The 13,930-nt window shown below is 39.8% G+C and overlaps 1 protein-coding gene across 2 annotated transcripts; it reads right to left on the reverse strand.

Moving 5' to 3' along the window:
* Positions 1-70: 70 nt before the first annotated feature.
* On the reverse strand, positions 71-11,945 carry LOC121944813 (rho-related BTB domain-containing protein 2-like). 2 transcript variants are annotated; one of them, XM_042488726.1, is made up of 10 exons: positions 11,730-11,945; positions 9,765-9,966; positions 9,444-9,547; positions 9,168-9,353; positions 8,128-9,068; positions 7,911-8,029; positions 6,857-7,007; positions 6,662-6,750; positions 5,838-5,943; positions 71-4,869 (listed from the first exon to the last, which is right to left on the reverse strand). In XM_042488726.1, exons 1-10 carry the CDS (start codon positions 11,792-11,794, stop codon positions 4,664-4,666), a joined length of 2,169 nt encoding a protein of 722 aa, XP_042344660.1. In that variant the 5' UTR covers positions 11,795-11,945; the 3' UTR covers positions 71-4,663. The 2 variants fall into 2 exon arrangements, with proteins under 2 accessions (XP_042344660.1, XP_042344661.1); XM_042488727.1 differs by lacking the exon at positions 11,730-11,945 and adding an exon at positions 11,532-11,563.
* Between the last annotated feature and the right edge of the window lie 1,985 nt (positions 11,946-13,930).

A 13,930-nucleotide genomic window follows, 5' to 3' on the forward strand; every position in this document is an offset into this window, starting at 1 on the left:
CTGTGAGGCTGCAAAAGTGTCACATAACACGACTAAAAATAGGTTTTACAAGAGACTGACGCGACGGGACACGTTGCTGCTTTTTTATTTAGTAAATATTATTTACACATTTTCAAGAACACATGCTACAGAATTTCAGATTTACAGCTCCTAAACAATAAAAACAGCTCTTGAGAACAAAAATACCTGATGACTAAGGAAAATGTCATTCAGGCTTTGAACACTGAGAAAACATTCAAGTTTTTTTCTTTTCATTTCATTTTTTTTTATTTATTTAATTTTAAACCATTTCAGAACAAGGCCTCTTAAACTATGCAATAGTGATTGTGCAGCATATATAATATATTCCTGGTGCTGCTAAAGCTCCCTTTGGTTTGTGCTTCTCTGCAGCGGTGAAATTAGCACCCAAATATATGGAAAAGGGCCCCAGTGACAACTTCTTAGTAATTTATGATCTAATTTTTTTTTTTTCTTTTTTCTTTTTTTTTTTTTACCTGATGTTGTCTACATATCTAATATTGATGTTGCTATTCCATCTAATGCAATTTGAATAGAACCTGGTGCTACAAAGCAGTGCAAGTTTGTAATTTCAAAGTCAGACATTTCAGTATGCATAGTACAAAAACATTATATATGTTAAACTATGCAATAGCTTGTATCAATTGCTATGCCAAGTTTGAATTGCAAGTCATCACACAATTTCTATTTACATTTTCGAGTTATAGTCTAACTTCCAATAGCCACACTGTCTCAGCATTTTGTAATTATGCAAACTCCAAAACTGGAGATCATTAGCATAAAGCGATTTTCAAAGAATGGAACTGAGTTAAATTCCCTGCATTCATTACATGGTTAATGTCACAAATTGATGGTTTGTCATTATGTTAGTCTAGTGTGGCTTTGATGGTCAGAGTTTTTAATTAGTTTTATGTTCACGGCTTCAAAAGGACACAAACCCTCCGCAGTCTTCAAACTGAAGCACACTCATGAATCGATCATACGTCGATTGCTTTAGATCCAAATTATGGATTATGTACATTTACAGGTACACACACACACACACACACACACAACCTAGAGAGCACCATGGTAACTGAACACAGAGCAAACAAACTGGAAATCACAATAACACTACATTACATTCGATACCATACACTATACTGTACATTAAGGCATGAGGTGTTGTTGATGCAAAACATCAGCAGAAGACTCGTTGAGAAATGCAATGCACTGAGGAATGAAATGCATGTCTATGATATTTATCAATCACACAACCAAGGCAAATTCTAACAATATAGACCCTCCTGCTGTGTAACTATTTTAATAAACCGTTTTCTGTGTGAAGACTGGACACTTTATTTATTAGGCAGATGCTCTAATGAAGGAAAACATTCAGAATTAGGATAAAACTTCCTCCAGCTTAACGTCTGACCATGGGTGCCAAAAGATTAGTTCAATTTAGAGACGTGTTTACTCAGCAATAAACAAAAGTTAATGTAATTGAGAACAATTTAAAGCTACTGCTTAGAGCACCAGCACCACTACTCTATATCTACATCTTACACTTTAAATGACAAGGAATAAACATCATCTATTTTGGTGAGCCCTGTTCATGCAGTGTAGTCATTAGGTCAAGAGTTAATACAAGCAAGAAATTGATTTTGTCACTGAACTGATTCAACATCATTTTACGCTATTTGTTGGGCTCTAAGTCTAGTCAAAAACTATATGGAAAAGTCTAACCAATCATATGCAGGATTAAAGCTACCCTTTCTTTAACATAATGCTGCCATCAGAATTGACTTTTTTTTTTGATAGAAATGGCATGTTTTATGAATGTACCATAAGTCTTTATAATGTCCTTTATATAAACATGTGTCTACTTTACTTTACACTGTAATCCTATTTTACTATTAGTCAACTGTTTGTGTGAACTGCCTGTAATTTGCATGTATACTACAGTATATAGTAGATGTAACTGGAGGTCAGCACAATGAATATTCAGTTATTTTCAACAACAGTTTGTAGCTGCACAGTAACTAAATGCAAGTCAAGTCTATATTCATTATATGTATTACTCAGTAATACTGTACGGTTCTGCTCACTGCCTGCAGTGCACAATATTAGGTAACAGCACATTAAAGTGATGCAAGTTACTTGCAGTTCATCTGATATTTTGTACAATTTACAATACTACCCCTCCTCACTGAGCATCGCGCTTACAAACCCAAATAACCCTGCAGCCCATCTTACAATCAAGTATAACGGTAGATGACAATCTTGAACATACACTGTGAGGTGTGCAACACAAATCAAGAAAAAATGACTTAATCCAAACCTCTTCACAACCTTTTTTTAAACATTTTAAATATCAGGGTTCTGTATCCTTGCCAGTTCCTTTTTGTTTTAAAATTTGCCACAGAGTGTCATGACACCATACTGTTTTTAGTGCCGTTCCCCAAGATGCTGCTACTGGAGGTTCTTGTGTGTGTCTCTATGGAGAAGAGTCCAAAAAGTGCTTGAGGTGTGTAGTATGGATGACTTCACCCAGGCATGAGGAAGCCTCCTGCATGTACAGGTCTAACATAGCCAACTGCAGACAGTCAGGGGAGCATCCTCTGATCGACAATGAAAAATCTCTAAAGGCCAAATCACCACCAGTGACAGATACGTCAAACACACCAACACAGAGGGCGGGTGCACATGATGAACATGATGTGGTCGCTTCAGCTCTGGAAATGCTGCGAGTGCCGTCTGGTGCGACACGATTCAGCCAAGCAGGACATGTTGCGGGTTTAACATCCCACAATGCAATTCTAAATCAATACTGCAATCAACCAATCACAGCCCTCTGATATCATCAGTGAGCTAATTTTGGCGATAGTCCAGGATCAATACAAACACATTATCCAGGGTCAGCATGGTGATGATGGTCCCAGATTGACACTAGCTTTGCAAAAAAAATAAAAAATAAAAAAAATAATAGGATATATAAAAAAAAGTAGGGCTTCACAACTGAGGAATGGTATTATCCTTAGTGGGAGTTAGCCTAAATTTTTGATTTTCAGAGGGACATCCAACTTTTAATGGTCATATTTTGTGTGTTTATTTTAAATACCTTCTGAACTCCAAAGCCCACTAGTGGGCTTTAAAAGCATGTTTTCTTTAAAAATCTATTAAATTGAAAGACATTTTACCATGCATTAGACTCGAGAAACTTGGATTTGCCCTGAAAGGTTCCTTTCACTCTTTTGAAAAAAAATGGAGACATCTCCTAAATAATATTGATTCTTTGACCTCCCTGCCTGGTTGTGAGACTAAGCCTCCTTGTTTTTTTCCCATTTTTTCCCCATTTCTTTGCTTCATTTTTTAGTCATTTTTATATAATTATTTATTCATTATTTTATCTTGTGTGTGTAGTGTAGTGTACTGGTAATTTTGATGTCACTGCAACCCATAAGTCTTGTCGTGATTGTTGCCTTTAGTGTGATTTCCATTATTGTCTTTATTTCTGTTACAGAGGCACAAAGGAGATTTGACAGAAGCGCAGGAGCTGATGATGTCAGACGGCTTTGATTTGTTGATTGCAATGTGGGATGTTGATCCAGAAGCGTGTCCTACTTGGCTAAACCACATCGTGCATTTGCTCGGAGATGCATTATGTGTTGCTTTCCAGGATGACAGTGATTGAGCTGATGGAATCACTCAGTATAAAACTGAAGGAAACGTGTGCTGAAAAGCCTCAACAAGCGCCACATAGGAAATAATAGTGGTTTGTTTTTGCTGGCATTTTACAGAAAAATACAGATATTTTCCTTGATTTGGGATCTCTTGTGTCTCAGGACACTGAATGCATTCATGTAAACTAAAGCCCTTTTGTGACAAGAGGCCACAAATCACAAGATCACAACATGAAAATGCTAAATTTGTCCAGACTCACATCACTTTTAGTTGTGCAAGCTGTACAAAAACATTCAAAACTAGAATGACTGTACACAAATTAACAAGAGCAGAACTTGCCGGTGTTTTCGTTTATGCTTACACGATCACAATCAGCCGGGTTTGAGTGATTGACCTCAAAAAGTGATTCCTGGCAGGCCACACTATCGTTACATCCTGTTGACGAGATCATACTGTACACATAGTTTGGTAGATTGTACAAACACTTAAGGGCAAAGTGTTATATCTCTGAGACGGAGAAGTTCTGTGTTTAATTGCTGGTTGTTGCAGCTGATAAGCAGCACTTGGTTATCAGTTCAGGTTAATTGATGATAACTATGATCATAGGTGGAAAGTTCTGTGCCAGCAGAGTCCTTATTTTAAAACTCAGGTGGTGGAACATATAACAATCACTATGAGTTGTTATTTGCGCCAGTTACACTGTGCCATTTGTCAGTGAGGTTCATATCACTGAGGTTTGAGTTTCGTGTACACCAAGCTAAAAATCTAAGGAACAAAACTCATTACTTTCACCGTCAGATTGAGCTGACCTTGCAGACCTGGAGGAGTGCCGTTTGACTGCAGAGACAAACAAACAGGAGGAGAGACTGTGTGCCTGAATAATTGGGGCGTACCTTGCCAGCAGTGGTTCTCTTCTATTGTATCTTTCACCACTCGCATCCACACTGATGTACTTCAGAGTGGACCTGGCCTTACCGCTCCGTCAGATGACAGCGGATGAGCCAGAGGAAGGAGAGTTTGAGTTAGGGGAGGAAGGAAGGTTCCAGAAGAGCCACTTGCGTTTACATTGCCGTCTCTGGTACAGGTAGTCCTCTTTGTCGCGCTCTTTGCGTGCTCTTTGGTAGTGGTCATCCTCTTTCAGGTACCACACAGGTGGCCAGCGGTGTTTCTCAAAGTACTCTTGGTTCTCTGCATTAGAATAAATTATTTAAGGAATTTGAAAAGACATTTCAGGAATTGAAATAGTCAGTTTTCCCACAATGATTTTTAAATTCCAATACTGTCACAACAACAAACTGCAGAAAATATAAGTTGGAAAAAGCAGACTTAAGTGATATTTGCATTTTTTTAAATAATAAATTTGCAAGAAATAGGGAGAGGAAATCTTACTGTGTAAAATTGCTAAAATTATACAAACATAGGATTAAGTTTCAGCAGCAAAAATAACATCATTCAAAGAGGAAGAAGGTACTTAAAAAATAATATAAAAGCCTACTATAATTACTTATTTTTTTAATAATTAAAAAAACAGTTTTTTAATAATAAAAAAAGTTTTTTTCTTTTTTTCTGAGAAAAGAGAGCAACCTAAAAACCAGATGATACAGGCATCTTTGGGGATTACTTATCATTTCAGTACATTGCAGGCAATAACCATTAATCCTAGTGGTCCTTGATTGTATAATAAAATAATAATTTTGCTTCTGAAGTTTAAAAACTAAATGTATCTGTCACAGGCTGAATGGGTCCACTGAGGTTAATTTTAAAGATTTAATTTAATTTTTGAATTTTTTTCAGTTCAGTCTGTTTGTTTGTCAGCAGGATTACGAAAAAAAATACTGTCCTGATTTTCATCACAATCACCATTACATATTATAACAACACTTTTTTCTCAAACTAAGGTGTGGCTATGGAAACATAAATGCACAGATACGATGGAACTCATTATACCCTGACATCATTATACTGACACATGTAAGTGGTTGCACTTGCAGATTTGCATATCATAGAAGATTGGACTATTGGTTTAGGTGGAGGTCTGCGCTCAAATGACCACAAAAGACACACACGTTTGTTGCCATGCTGTATGTCAGGTTAGTATTTAGCATTCTAAAAGAGCGTTAAAGTTCGCCTGTGTGCTACCAAATCACGTGTGTTACCTGTAGACTTGGACTTCATATCTCGGGGAAACTTGCGGCAGACACTGTTGTAGTTGGTGCAGATGTGGTGAAGACACCAGCCAGTGAGCTGTTGGGCGCCGTGGAACTGTCAAAATGCAAATCATATTATATTTTTTGTCTTCCTCAACATACATCAGCTTCAGCTGCAGTAATGAATTATTGTGGTTTACACTGTCTGTTTCAGTGGTTCTTTGTTAGTATTTAGTATTGAATAAATGTAAGTAGTTGCAGATCAGCTGCACTAAGGCACTCCACTTATACTTTAACATTAATACTTAGAATTGCAAGCTAAGGTTAAAAAGTACACATGGAGCCTCAAGATTAGACAGAAAAATGCAGGGAAGAAAAGACCACTTCCATTTCAATTTATATCTTATTTTTGTACTGTAGTGGTGCATTATGCCAAAGAAATCAGAAAGTCATGAAATGAACATGTAGTCCCCGAGCATCTTTGCCTTCTTGGTAATCCAGCCATACACATGACAGTGAGGAACTCCAGCTGAGTGAAAATACAGCTGAATGATGAGATAAACTAAAATGCCGAGGCTGACTCCTTTAGTACACTGTGTCCTAAATGCCCACTGCCCCAAAGATCTGTTGCTATTCATTTTGCCAAAAAGCTGACTAGCACTCTGAAAAACAGAGTTTCTTTGGCTCCACCTACGAGGTGTAAAGATTATTTCAGCCTCCAGAGCAGCTCTCCCAGAGAAATGCCCTCATTAATAAAATTGCAATTTGCCTAAGCATCATATAAGAGCTTTAAGTGCCCTCCCTGTTTACTGATGATTGACAGGTAACACTACCTGGGCCATATCCAAGTACACCAGCACGTCTCCGTCAATGTCAGCCCCCATCATCGCTGCCTCTGTCAGTACTGTTACTGTATAGAGCTCTGAAAGAAACATAAAAGCTACTCACTGTATGCATTGCCACAAATGCCTTTGTGTAATATGTTCCTGTGGTTTACAAGGTAAAAACTAGTATACCAAAAGTAGTACCTGTTAGTGCAACCAGGTGGGGGAGGCAAAGACGATTGGCAAGAACAATAAGCTCCATTGCATCCAGGTCAGGCCGAGAACAAAACCGCCCCGTATAGAGATATTCTAGTACAGCCCTCATACAGCTGCGAGTTGTGTTGGGAAACAGCACCTTAGAAACAGACACATGTGACACAGTCATGACTTAGAGGCCCACAGATTTAACTGTGTTTTGCATTCAAAAGAAAACCATTGAGAAATCTTTTTTTTTTTTTTTTACTGTTGTATTTATGTTAAGTGATTAACCACAAGAGAAAATCTAGTTATTTTATAATTCTAAGTTTAATTTTCAGATCTGCTTTAGCTGCAGGACAGTAGCCACAACAACAACAACAACAACGACAACAAAACATCATGAGGTGTCTTAAAGTTGATTATCGGTCAGAGCATCTAAAAATATTTTTTTGATAGTTTGAAATTACAGTATCTGGATGTCAAACTATTCGCAGAAGAATTTCTTGCTCTTGTTATATTTCAGTGGTATTATTTCCTGTTCAGGCAGAAAAACAAACTGAGCACACACAACTACATTATGTTTGGATCACAGAAGCCGGCATAATTGTATTACAACAGACCTGCAATCCTCTAATTAAATTACACCTTGTGCACAGATCACGTACTTCATTGGTGCTCTACTTGGGTCAGTACAGGTAGGCTAATGATCTTTGCTGCACTCGCGTGCTTTGTGTAATTATAAAGTGATTACATTCAAATGCAAATGCTTTATATATCGACTGTGTTCAGATCACTGGACTCGAATTGGACTTATGCATCTGTAACCTCAGTCCACTCAAACTGGCAGCTGAAGTTTTATTGTTCTGCACAGAGATGGTCAGAATAAAGTCGGCGTTCCACAGTCCTCTGATTTCAAACTTAGGTGTGAAACCCTGACCAGGGAGCAAGTCTTCAATCCACTACCACTAGAAATTATGAGATACATGTAAAATTACCCAGTACCAGCCTTGGTCAACTTTTATGTCACAGCCCAATAAACAAGTAATGTAAGTCAATTTACCTCTTTGGTGCAGCTCTCCACAAAAGGCCCGCCGAACATAGCTGCCATCCAATCACAACTAGAGATGAGTAAAGGCTTGTGGGCCATGATGGTCCCATCATCTAGCTTGAATACTACATCTGTAATACAGAGGCGAGACACAGAAAACACCTCACTTACACCTGCATCCATTTTATTTCAAGCACAACACAACAACAAATGAAGGATTTCCACTCACCAGAAAAGGTGCCTTTGGCCAAGCACTCTTTGACTCTGTTTGTGCGCCGTACGTGGAAGGCTTTGGTGATTTCTTGGTTCATGAAGGCTTCATTGTTAAGTATGTTTGCCACCATCATCCGCAGGTCAAAGACCTCCAGCAGCTCAGCAATGTGTGCAATGTGCATTAACTCTTTCTCATTCTCGTCTAGCTGACCTGTGTACAGGTAGCGAAGCACTGCTCGGAAAGGACCGAGCTGCATGGATTGGTCCATGTGCACTACGGTCATGGGCCTCGGGCTGTATGTGACAGGGTCATCTACCAGCTCCTCCTGGATGCTGACAAAAGCTCGGCTCCATGAGGAGAGCAGCCTGCCCCGTCGGCCCCCCTCAGAGTCTTTTAAGGTCCCATCACTAGTGCAAGCCCTCAGGTTGGCCCTGTCTCCATCATCGCTGCTTTCACAAACATCAAAGCTAGCAGCACGCATCAGCAGCTCTCGGCCAGAGAGAGGACCACGAGAGGGCCTTTCAGTCTCCTCATTTTGCGTGTCCATAATAAAGAGGTCATAGAACTTTGAAGAGGATGTTGCCAAGTATATCTTGTGTGCAAAGATTTTCTGTCGCTCCTGCAGGACCAGGATGACATCAGCACAGTGTGGGTCCTCCAGAAGACCGACTGGATGCTCCTCTGTGGTAGTTGGGGGAGGAGGCACAGTGATTATAGGTGGGGGAGGTTTTGGCGGCAGGAAGGGCGCCTGAAGGAGAGGTCGCTGAACATTTCTGAGGTGAGATTTCCAAAACTGCAGGTGTCGGCGCGAGATGAGCGCAGCTCGGATAGCATTATCAAAGACGTCCTTGACTCCAAATTGAGCAACAACACTGGTTTCATAATATGGCACTCCCAGCTCTTTGGCCACCTCCCGGCCTCGCTCTGGAGGAAGAATCTCATTGGATTTAATGGGTCTGAAAGACAAGAAATTATATCAAAGGCAATTCAAGAACGCGAAAAGAGTAAATCGCAAACAATCTCTTTAAATCTTGCTTAGACACGAGTCCAACTACCTAGCTAAAGGCCTCCGTGCCCTGTTCACCGCCTCCAGGTCTGCATAGCGCAGGTCCAGCTGACAGCCCACCAAGATGACAGGAGCACGGGGACAGAAGTGCTTGATCTCAGGGTACCACATGGTCTTCACATGGTATAGAGAGTTGGGGTTGGCGATTGAGAAGCACAGTACCACCACATCAGACCTTAAGGGAAGGTGCAGGTCAAATTTACTTAAGTCAGTTATCAAAAGAGCACAATGTGATAGACTGACATTGAATTTGACAATATCCCACCTGCCGTATGCAAAACGCCGGTCCTTATGATGGTCTCCGAAAGTATCCCAGAGGCGAAGGGACACACTGACATCATCCACCACATCTCTGGAGCGCTCTAATACCTAATAGCAGGTGACACATTCAGGGATATTCATTTCAGTGAGTCACTATTGAGAATGCTTAAGGTGAATGTGCACATTAGCCACATTTAGTGTTTTATTCATGTATAGATTTATTTTAGCTGAATGACCTCAAAATCCTCAAAAATCCTCAAAAACATATTTTCACATTTAGAAAATTTGCAGCTAATGTTTAAAAGTCAGAAGCTTGCGTACTCACCTCCTGGCATACTCTGTACTGGTCAATTGCCCAGACTGTGGGCACATGTGTAGCAAGTAACTGGTACTGAGTCAGTGTGGCATTGCAGGCCCGGGCACAGATAAGGCGGGTCTTTCCGACTGCATTGTCTCCAACCACCACACACTTGATAGTTTCAACGTTTGGCCTCTCATAGTCCATATCAGAATCTGTCAGCTGGGACCTGTCAAAACACAAAGAAGCACAGAAAAGTCAAATCAGCACCTGAAATGCTAAACTATTGTCCTGAAAACGGGCAGGAACATGGATCAATATGGACATTAGACACTGTGACTACTCCTCATCTGCACTGCTCGTTCCGTCTGCAGAGCTATCAATGGACGGTCTCGTCACTTCCCTGTGCCCATTCACAAGTTCCCTGTCCTTGCTACTGATATAGAAAAAAATTTAAAGGGACAAGCAAACAAAAAAGGGGAGCTGTTTTTTTTAACCAATGAGTTTGCAACAAGCTCAGTACTGCAAAAATAATATGACAATTTTCAACATTTGAATTAAATTACAAGGCAATGGCACATTTATTTTTAAAACAATAGCCCATCTCAAAATGAACAGTTTAGTTTGCATACTATGGGTTAAAAAAGGCAGACACAGTCCTATGCAGATATTTATGTAATCCCATCAACCATCTGCAAGCCCAAAATACCTTTCCATGTTTACAGTTCCTATATTGCAATCCAAATGTTACCTTCAATCACCACAGCAACACACAACAATAGTGGAGTACTAAAAATTTGCCATCCACAAATACACATTGATTAAATGAAATGGAGGGGAAAAGGTAAACAGATTACTTCTGTCTCTTGAAAATGGTGGCTGATGATTTAGGTAGCTGGTTTCCAAGGGAACTGTAGCCCGTGTCTTTGTGTGTCACAGCCTACAATCTTACATCTATCACACTGATCATGATCTTATTTGAGAAAATCAACAGAATATACACGTTACTTTGAACTGCTGTTACTGTCATGCTGGTGTTGCTGCCTTAATTTGGTTCTAACTTCAGCCACCGCAGCACGCAGGACGTCAAACTCTTTTGTACTACATCCGAGCTTTATAATATCATGGACCAGAAAAAATGTCAGATGTGAGTTTTGTCCCAGCATCTTTTCTCTTGACAGAGTTATTGCACTGGGAACCTTTGATCGGAGGAGTCAGATGGTGCTAACTTCTTATGAATGAGGTCAGATGCTCCTGCTGTTCGTGGACACAAAGGACCTGCTCTACAGAAACAACTGGCCGCCTCCCTAAAGCATCACTTTTGCACACCTACAACCACTTCTATTTCTCTTGGAATACAATCAGAAAACAACATACTTATTGCAAGATTTAATACTTGTATACAATGCCCTACAGATTACTATTACTATGATTTTTTTTCTTTCTGACGGTCATTTGACGTTTGCAGCCATTCATAAAAGCAGCCTTTCATTGACTGCACAATCTGCATCCCTATAGGCTCACCTGCACTTATAGGTATATTAAAAACATCTGACAGTCTGACCTTAGGCTGGGCCTGTATTACACTATAGAGATACACCGCCTCTAATATTGCTCATTCATATGCCCTTTTCAGTTACAGTCTACACTGCGCAAATCCCGAATTAATTCATCATTATTTATATGGTCAGACACTCTAAATAAGCCTGTAGACTATCCGAAATAAATCATCATTACATAAGCTTGCAGGTCTCCGTTATCATCCATAACATGATAAAATTGTGCATATCCTACCAGAAGGACCGAACAGTCCCACCACCACCGAGACACTAGTCATGAGGCTCTGCTGCATTACACCTTATGTAACACCCCGTCACTGACTCTTGAGCCTGTTTATCTGGCTCCGCGTTCAGCGCACAAAAAACAGCCATAAGGATGTAAAAACCAGTTTGATTCATTTGCAGGGAATAGCCAACGTTGTGCCAGTCTTACCGCAACATAAGGAAGTGCTGCTGCATCGGGTTGGTCGATGAACGAGACAAAAAGCAGGGCTCCATCGGATGCGGCTTGCACCTGACGGCAGCTCGTATTTAACTTCATCTTCGAGGCAAGGTGAACCAAGCTTGAAAATAGGCGGCCGACCCGCAGATGTTTCAGGAAACGTCCTCCTGCTGCCTGGATCAGTGCGATTAGTCCGGTAGCACTGCCAAAAATACGATCGCTGATGTGAAGCCTGTCGGTGCGATGCAGAGCTGCAGCCCTGACTGTCATGGAACCACCTCCGCTTACTGTAAGGCCTCCGTAGCTAATAATAGGCAGGCACCGACTGAAAAAAACCCATTCATTACAAAACACTGATCCACTTTAAAGTCGCGCAAATCTCATTCCTCAGCTCCTAAGTAGCCTGGATAGACTGGCCTCCAGCGTAGCACGTGTTTTCTCCTTTAACCTCTCCATTAAAAGAATCTGGATTATACTTTGCACAGTTCACAGTGTTTATGTTGTGAGTGTGATAAAATAATTTACACGCCACACATGCATTCAGGTTGGGTTAAATAACTCGTGTACATTGTTGTACTACAGATTTAAGCATGAATGATCAGCTCTTGAAAAATGAAACAAAAAAAATTAAATAATATTTTTTTAAAGGGAGGAAGGTTATGAGCAACTTAAGAAGAAATGACCCAGAAATTGGCAAAAAAAAAAAAAAAGGGGGGTAAAAAGTACAGGAAAAATACCTCAGAATTAGCAAATAAATAAAATAAAATAAAAAGTGCTTACAGAAAAAAAGGCTTAAAATGTTAAAAAGTAAAGTAAATAAACTAAACTAACGATAAACTAAAGTAATTTATCGCAATTTGCAGGACAATTCTCGTCAAGTCGCTCAATGCCTTTTGTTCCCATGTTTTTGATAGAAATTAAACCAATTTGCTCAGGTTTCAAAGGCTTAACTCACAGTGTTGTACCCAGGGGTGGGTCTAGTGGATTTTCAGTTGGGACAGTTGGGGCTAGTGATTAACTTGTGCATGTGTGTGTATACAACAGCCTAAAAAGCATATATAAACACACACATAAGTGATGGTTGCATGTGTGGCAAATGCATGACACATGTTCAATTTCAAAAAAAGGATATAAAAGGTTGATACCAGAGTTCTGGAGTAACAAGATACATGTAATGGAGTTGGTGATTAAATTACAAAAAAGATGTAACTGTAATCTGGTGCAGTTACTGAGGGAAAAAATAGCCTATTTAAATAACAGTTAATTTGGGTGATTACAGAGAGGACTTGTAATCTGCATTCAAAAGTAACCTTCCCAACACTGGCTGGCACACAAACAATGAAACAGTTTGATTGGATCCACTTATCACTGTATCATTCAAGAGGGCTGTAAAAAGAAAAAATGCATGAGTCATGACAGCTGTTGAGCTTTATATAAATGATGAGCTGTTTCCTGTTGCTAAATTGACTCCGCTGGCTCTTTTAAACCGTGCATTTACTGACTGACTCTGCATGAGTTCCTCTGATACGTTTGGAGAAAAGTATTCAATAAATAAAGGTGAAATCAAATAGGAAGCTCAACTGTTTGATACAGCTTTTTTAGCACTCAGTTTAGTGCCAGACTTTCATAAAGATTGAGGACTTGAAACATATTTGTATGTGACGGTAGTAATATAGCAGCAGACAACCATCTGCTTTGTAAAAATATAATGGAGTAATGGCATCCTGAGCAGAGAATGAAGTCATGCTGCCTCTGATGTAATCTGAGCTTCTCTGTGGTTTGTTGTGGTAAACTGGTCTGGCCGCGCATGCATGTTAGTGCAAGTTTGTATCCCTCTGGCGAGCTCATGCCCACTGCTTTCCACTGCACTCATACAGCAGTTAGCATACCACTGATATTGGGACTACGTTGTAGTAGAACCATAGCACCCGCTCTCCAGTTCACACCAAGTTAACGTCGTTATCTCTTTTACCAGTGTTTCTGTTGTTTAGCTCTCTTTATGGAGATGGTAAAATTAGTTGCTGCCACCTCCATGTTGCTTACTGTGTCCAGATAACTCATACACTCTGTATTTTGCACAGTGCCCTTTAACAGAGACACATATTATTTTCTAAAAAGTAAAAAAACTTGTTCTTGAATTCTTGGCTAAAACTTCTTGACTTCTAATTCCTACATGCCAAAATCCAGAAATA

Source organism: Plectropomus leopardus, chromosome 6, assembly GCF_008729295.1.
Source record: "Plectropomus leopardus isolate mb chromosome 6, YSFRI_Pleo_2.0, whole genome shotgun sequence".
Taxonomy (NCBI): Eukaryota; Metazoa; Chordata; class Actinopteri; order Perciformes; family Serranidae; genus Plectropomus; species Plectropomus leopardus.